This window comes from Borostomias antarcticus (assembly GCF_949987555.1).
Source record: "Borostomias antarcticus genome assembly, chromosome: 17".
Lineage (NCBI taxonomy): Eukaryota > Metazoa > Chordata > Actinopteri > Stomiiformes > Stomiidae > Borostomias > Borostomias antarcticus.
Window position 1 is genome coordinate 2,799,906 of NC_140250.1, and position 7,500 is coordinate 2,807,405.

General features: G+C 47.7%; 2 protein-coding genes across 2 annotated transcripts in view; both read left to right on the forward strand.

The window, feature by feature from the left end:
* Window positions 1-3,587, forward strand: part of serpine1 (serpin peptidase inhibitor, clade E (nexin, plasminogen activator inhibitor type 1), member 1) — a gene marked incomplete at its 5' end in the record, with an annotated part of 3,681 nt that extends 94 nt beyond the window's left edge. Inside the window, 8 exons of the mRNA XM_084451605.1 lie at window positions 1-150; window positions 497-721; window positions 848-1,042; window positions 1,298-1,496; window positions 1,894-1,994; window positions 2,700-2,786; window positions 2,956-3,039; window positions 3,294-3,587. The exon at window positions 1-150 is cut by the window's left edge and continues 94 nt beyond it. Coding sequence (XP_084307731.1) covers window positions 1-150; window positions 497-721; window positions 848-1,042; window positions 1,298-1,496; window positions 1,894-1,994; window positions 2,700-2,786; window positions 2,956-3,039; window positions 3,294-3,340 — 1,088 coding nt within the window. The 3' untranslated portion in view covers window positions 3,341-3,587. The remainder of the gene's footprint in view (window positions 151-496; window positions 722-847; window positions 1,043-1,297; window positions 1,497-1,893; window positions 1,995-2,699; window positions 2,787-2,955; window positions 3,040-3,293) is intronic.
* A 762-nt stretch (window positions 3,588-4,349) lies between these two features.
* ap1s1 (adaptor related protein complex 1 subunit sigma 1) overlaps window positions 4,350-7,500 on the forward strand; it is a 7,057-nt gene continuing 3,906 nt past the window's right edge. The window contains exons 1-2 of the mRNA XM_084452167.1: window positions 4,350-4,503; window positions 7,321-7,499. Of these exons, the coding sequence (XP_084308293.1) occupies window positions 4,501-4,503; window positions 7,321-7,499 (182 nt within the window). The 5' untranslated portion in view covers window positions 4,350-4,500. The remainder of the gene's footprint in view (window positions 4,504-7,320; window position 7,500) is intronic.

Sequence of the window (7,500 nt, forward strand, 5' to 3'; positions counted from 1 at the left end):
TTGCAGAGGAGGCCCAGTCCTCCAGGAGCATGGGGAAGAACCTGGCCCTCTCCCCATACGGAGTGGCCTCCGTCCTGGGCATGGCTCAGCTGGGCGCTGGGGGGAGAACGCTGGAGACCCTGACCACCAAGATGGGCTTCTCTCTGCGAGGTAAAGAAACCAAAACTTTTTTTCTTTTTTTTTAAAATCTCTGCCACACACTTCCTTGTTTAGATCGCAATCAGGTCAGACACCGTCTTTCACAGCAGAGCTCAGCAAGGTCGCGATCGATCACCCATTCATTCATTCATTCATTCAGTCAGTCAGTCAGTCAGTCAGTCAGTCAGTCAGTCGTTAAATCCTTCATTCATTCATTCATTCATTCATTCATTTGTTCGTTCGTTTGTTCGTTCGTTCGTTCCATCCATTCATCCTCTCACTCGTTCTCGCTCGCCAATTCAATCGTTCGACCGCTCCTCTTTTCCGCTCCCCTCCCTCCCCTCCCCTCCCCCCGCAGAGCGAGGCATGCCCCGGCAGCAGCGCCAGCTCCAGAGGGCCGTGGCGAGCGAGCACGGCGTGGACGTGGCCGGCGGCGTGATGGTGGAGAGGAAGATGAGCCTCAGGAAGCGCTTCCGCTCGGCCATGATCAAGGCCTTCCAGAGCAGCCCCAACCAGCTGGACTTCACCAGGCCCGACGAGGCCCGGCGGGTCATCAACGCCTGGGTGGGCGACCACACCGACGGTGAGTCGCGGGCATCCAGCCGACCGTACGTCCACGCGTGGCGGGTTTACGACCAAAGGGACTCGACTCGATTTGGCGCAGCTCGCTAATTCTTCCCCCCTCCCCTTCCCCCCCGTCACCGACCAGGTTCCATCTCAGACTTCCTGCCGGCGGGCTCCCTGACCGACGAGACCCGCCTGTTGCTGCTCAACGCCCTGCACTTCCGGGGCCTGTGGAAGGTGCCCTTTGACCCCAAGCTGACGGAGGAGAGGATGTTCACCTGCGCCAACGGCAGCCGCGTGCCCGTGCCCATGATGCGTCTGACCAACCGCTTCAGCTACGGTGGGTGGAAACCTGGCGCCGACCGCCACGTGATTTCAAAGCGCGCTCTAGACTTTTCCGCAGATCCGGTCAGACATTGACACGTTTTAGGGATCTTGAGAATTTTCTAGGTTCAGAATTCTTGTTCGGTAGCTACTTTTCTTTTCGATAAGCGCTTCAGAAGGTCACCCGTGGTCACTATCAAACGACACATGCTTTTAGTCCCGCCCACTATCCACTGATCTAATGACATCACCCTCTCCTCCACCTCCACAGGTGAGTTTGTGTCCGCCGACGGCGTGGACTATGACGTCATCGAGGTCCCGTACGAGGGCGACTCACTGAGCATGCTCCTGGTGTCGCCCTTCGAGCCCGAGGTGCCGGTGAGCGCGCTCACTAAGGAGCTGAGCACGCGGCGTCTGCAGCAGTGGAGGGAGGAGCTGAGGAGCGTCAAACGCCAGCTGGCCCTGCCCAGGTGAGAGAGAGAGAGAGAGAGAGAGAGAGAAGAAGTGGGTGTGTGGGTGTGTGTGACAGAGAGAGGGAGAGAGAGAGGACTGAGTGTGAGAGAGAGAGAGAAAGAAAGAGAGAGAGAGAGAGGTATGTGAGTGTGTGTGAGAGAGAGGAGTGAGAGAGAGGGCAAGGTGTGTGTGTGTGTGAGAGAGAGAGAGAGGACTGTGTGTGAGAAAGAAAGAAAGAAAGAAAGAAAGAAAGAAAGAAAGAAAGAAAGAAAGAAAGAAAGAAAGAAAGAAAGAAAGAAAGAAAGAAAGAAGAGAGAGAGAGAGAGAGAGAGAGAGAGAGAGAGAGAGAGAGACAAAGAGATCATGACGCAGTGGCACTAAACATCTGATCTCTCTCTATGTTCTGGTTGCCAGGTTCACCCTGGACTCTGACGTGGACCTGAAGGCCACTCTCTTAAGGATGGGGCTGGGAGACATGTTCAACCTGGCAACCGCTGACTTCACAAGCATCACCAGTATGTACCTCATTGATAAGCTGTAACTCTGTATATTCCCTATGGACTAATTACTACTGACATCTCAATGCCGCGTTATATAACAGGTGTGATCTTGCACTGTGTTAGCATATGTAAATGTGTCGCACACCAGGATTCCCAGTTGAGTTGGTTTATTCTGGTAACAGACAAACAATGCGATCACTGTACTGTTCTGAACATGTATCGTCAGCAATGATTAAACACTTGCACAGGCAGGTTAAACTAGGGCAATATAACCAACAGTATAAATTAGGCTTACAGCATACATACAGTATGTAGCTCGTAATAGACAATGTCAGCAATGATGATACCAGAAATATAGAAGCACACATACAGCTTGGTAGTTGGCTAACTTGCTAGCAACATAGCCTACATGTGACAGAACGTAGGACCAAAATACACACACACACACACATACACACACACACACGCACGCACGCACGCACACACACACACACACACACACACACACACACACACACACACACACACACATATCTATATATATATATATATATATACTTCTAGTACAATGGAAAGTGGCAGCATTATTAATCATGTTACACCTACATACACACCAGGCTGTATCATCAATGTGTACATTCAACAAGTCTCACTCAAGCATACCTCTCTCTCTCTCTCTCTACCTCACTCTTTCTCTCTCTCGTTCTCTCTCTCCTGCAGCTGAGGAAAGACTGTGTGTGTCCAAGTTCCTGCAGAAGGTGAAGGTTGAGGTGAACGAGAAAGGAACCACTGGCTCGGCTGCCACAGGTACTTAACCACAGTAGTTCATCTCCATACACACACACACACACACACACACACACACACACACACACACACACACACACACACACACACACACACACACACACACAGCGTTAAGATCGATGCCGGTATGCACTCTGGTGTTTGACTGCGTCGCCTGTCCTCTTCCCAGCCGCCATCATGTTCTCGCGCATGGCTGTGGAGGAGATCACGCTGAACCGGCCTTTCCTCTTCCTCATCCAGCACCAACCCACAGGTGAGCGTCCCGGCGGAAAACCAACATCCTGTCATCTCCGCCAGTGTAGCTGAAACTATCTACCTACCGTTTCCACTCAGTGCAACTGTACAGCTGTGTGGTTTTCTACCCATTGCTATCCACAGCAACCCCCCCCTAGACACAGAACATTGAGTAAAACGGCATGAATGCACACAAACATCTCTCAGACGCAAAGCCTCCCTGCCTGGTGATTGGTTGTTGTGTGATGTCAACATCTCCTCTCCTTCTCCCAGGCGCCGTGCTGTTCATGGGCCAGGTCAACCACCCAGAGGGACACTAATCGACCAATCACAGCCGTCGAAAAAAACAAAGACTGGAGCGCAGTGAGAGGGGACTCTCCTTTTATTCCTTTGGCAGTGACTGCTGCCAATCAACTTGCTACTGAGACTTTTGACCTTGAGACTTATGAAGATAACTAATTACATACAAACACACATATCATGCGACAGATATGGTCGTAAATGAGACATTTTATGAAGGGTAAGGAATGTGTACTGCAGTCTGTGTGTGTATGGATTTAATGAAAGTAGGACTGTTATGCAAAAAATAATTTATATTTTGTGATGATGAGTATGTCTATTTTTTAAACTCTATTTTCTTTTTGCAAAAGTTGTATATATACGGTTTATATATTTATTAAAAAGTACATGTTTTTTCCAAAAAGCCATTGTTTCTCAAAATTATTTAAACGGATTCAGTGTATCCTGTAGTAGCCCACCGAAAATGTTTTTTGATATAGTCCTCCGTTGATCAACATTGTTCGACCCCTAGGCTACAAAGTTCTGTCTTTCTTTGAGGGGGAGGGGGGGGAGCAAAAAAAAGTTTTGCTCCAAAACCCTCTCCATAAACTTGAACAGTGTTTAATGCAGTTAGTAGGCCTAAAGCCATACAAACATCATTCTGTATAATAGGGTGGTTGAAATGTCATTATATAATCCTGCACATTCTACTGGCCACCACCTCGTTTTCTCCCCGTTTCCATAGAAACCACATCACCGTCTTGTTTGTCATGGCAACAACATCCGAAGCCACAACCCCCCCCCCCCATATGATCGGATCATATACATTCATCGGTGGAACACTGAACATTCACGAATGACAAAACATTGTTGATTTGACTGTTGCCCATACTATGATATATTGCATAAATGTGCTCCAAATAGTTTTTATTAGCTAGATACAATGCAAAAGAATCGTAGCCGTGACGTCAGGGCTGTCACAAAATGCGCAATGCGCATGTTCACGAGGAGAGAACAGCTGACGGTGTCACCGGATCCTTCCCCCGTAGCTGAACGGGCAGGCTTCTCTGCTCCGTAGTACCGGAGACGCTAGATATGTAACGTTAACGTCTGCTGACTTTCATACCTCAACGGAACACCGGGCAATACAACCACGAGAACAGAAGTTAATTTGTGTGTTAGTCGTTGTAAGGAACCGAACATGGTAAGTTCTACTGGCACGTATTAGCTGGTTAGCATTCCGAGCTAGCTCCGCTAGCAAGGTGTCTGGTTTCAGGAAGCTCACTTCCCAGAGACACCTGTGTGGGCTGGCGCTACCTGGCTGGCTACCTCTACCGAGGCCGCGGGAAATAGGTTCATATTGCTATATGTTTATGACCGGCAGATGCCATGTACGGCCATAAAATGTAGACCCAACTTGCATGTTTCATAGCTTGGTCAATGGATAACTCTTACTATCAGGAAGAAGCAAATAATGTCAGTTGTTTCAGCGGTTTCCGTCTGTTGGTTTTGCACTCCAAATATAGCCTGAAGTCAAGGGACTTGTTTTGCTGGCAACGAGAAAGTCCCGAGGGCTTGTGGCTCTCTTCCCCGGCTGCTGTCCGTGTCAACAACCGGAGCTGCTCGGTCGTTAGGTGTCAACAACCGGAGCTGCTCGGTCGTTAGCCACGTGCCACTGCACACAGCCGGTAGCCTACTTGTTAGGCAATGTTAAAATATCAGTCTCTACAAATGATCTGATAAACAAATGACCTGCTAAAGCAAGTCACGGTGACTTCACTGAATGTTTGTAGCTGTAAAGCTGAAAGCGTCTTTAAAACATTGTGCAAATGCCTAACTCAAAAGGTGGGGGTAGCCTATTTGACACCTGTCACCTGTGTAGTGTGAAAATGCTAAACTCTTGGAAGTATCTCTGTACGTGTTGTATTTGTCAAGTGCACGGCACAGTGTAACACAAGGTCATTCTGAAGAACGATGACATTCTTACGACATGGCAAGCAACAACTACGTAGTAGCCATAAAAATTTGCCTAAACTTGTTAAAAAAGAGTCACCCATTAGGTCAAACATCACCAAAATATATGGTATAGCAGTATAGTATAGCAGTAAAATAATAGCCTTAAGTGTACATGTGCCACTGGATATGTATATTAAATTGTGGTGATGACTTTAAATAAATGCTGCAATTTACATTCCTAACTGTAGGTGTTCTGTTAACCGTGGAGTACTGTAGTTTGCCGTTGACCAAACTGTCTACACCTGTGTGTCATTACCTGTCCTTTCACCATCAGAATCCTACAGAAACTATAAGAACTTACCTTCCATCTCTCTCTCTCCCTCTCTCTCCTCTCTCTTTCCCTCTCTCTTCTCTGTCAGACTAAACATAGAGAAAAAGCAGAGAGCAGTTGCAGTTGTAAGTAAAGTGGCCTAGCATAGAGGTCGACCCTGTGTTTATTGATTGAGTAGAAGTCTGTTGTTCTCTGTATTTTACCACAAGGTTCCTAAAACTGCATCGTTAGTCGTGTCGTCGTGGTAACTACTATCAATGTGTCCCACTGTGTAGTTTTTGTCTGATAGTGTTCCTCTTGGAATCGATCCAACTGTAGGGTAAACAAACAGGCTAACTGATATACTGCCCTTACCTTGATATTAAAGTAGATGGCTAGTGCTACTAATATTTGTGTTGTCTCAGACTTCGCACTCTCTGGGACACGTCAGACACGCACGCATGCATGCACGCACGCGCGCGCGCGCACACACACACACACACACACACACACACACACAGGACAATCATAATTGTGTCCATCTCTTTTTTATGTAAAACTATGTAAAACTATTTGCTACATTGATTTGTATGAATGGTGCTATAGAAATAAAATGATATTGATTTGTATTAATGGTGCTATAGAAATAAAAATACATTGCATTTGTTGTAGCTTAGTCTAAGCCCACTGTCTGGTAAGTTGTCTGCATGAGTTTCAAAGCATGTGTGCATCACATTGCTGGCTGTGACAAATGAGACAAGGAAGTTTCTCAAAAGAAGCTATTCTTAAATATTAATCACATGCGTCTCTCTGTCAGATACCAACCTCGTTGCCTCTCTCTCTCTCACTCTATCTGTTTCTCTCTCTCCATCCATCTCACATCTTTCTTTCTCTTTGTCTGTCTCTCACTCTGTCTCTCTCTGTCTCACTCTCTTTCTCTGTCCCACCCCCCCCTCTCTCTCTCTCTCTCTCACACACACACACTCACACACACACACACACACACTAGACTATTATTTCAAGGTGACTTTCCCAGTTTGGTCCAGAGTTGGGAGGTTAATTAGAGTAGAGGACGAAGGCGGTACCACTGGTGGGTGTGGCCAGAGCAGCCATGTGGTCCTGGGTGTCCATACGAATAGCCTACATTAGTGTGTGTATGTGCGTGTGCGGGCGTGTGTGTTTGTGTCTTAGAGACTATATTTAATCCAGAGTTTTAATGCAACCAGGTCTAAAAGTAGGCCAGGACCGTAGGGGTGTGTATTACTGGACTGTAACTGTACCAGTAGGTTGGGATGTAGACCTTTATTTGAGGTGAAGAATAATTAGGACATCAAATATGGTGCATTGAGAGGTAAGGTCTGTTCCTCTCACCCCTTCCTTTCTCTGCCCCTCTTTCTCTCTCTCTCACTATTTCTCTCTCTGTCTCTCTCCCTCCCTCCCTCTTGTTTTTGGATATAATAACTGTTCTTTTATCTCTGTTGTTTTGTAATCCCCCTTTGTACTGTCACATGAGCCTCATCCCAGCCCAGGCGCTGTTTGTGTATGTGTGTGTGTGTGTGTGTGCGCTCGTGTATAAGCACGTGCCTGTAATAAAACCCAACCTCTTGACAATGCACTCTCTTCAGAACTAGCGTCCTAGGCCGTAGACTGACCTACCGTAGACCGTACTGTACCTACCTGTCCCTCTATCGAGCGTTGGAACTCACCCCCCAACTTCCGCCACCCTCTCCCCCTCCAACCCCCCCCCCCCCCTAGATGCGTTTCATGCTGCTGTTCAGCCGGCAGGGGAAGCTGCGTCTGCAGAAGTGGTACACGGCTACGGCCGAGCGCGACAAGAAGAAGATGGTGCGTGAGCTCATGCAGGTGGTGCTGGCCAGGAAACCCAAGATGTGCAGCTTCCTGGAGTGGAGGGACCTGAAGATCGTCTACAAGAGG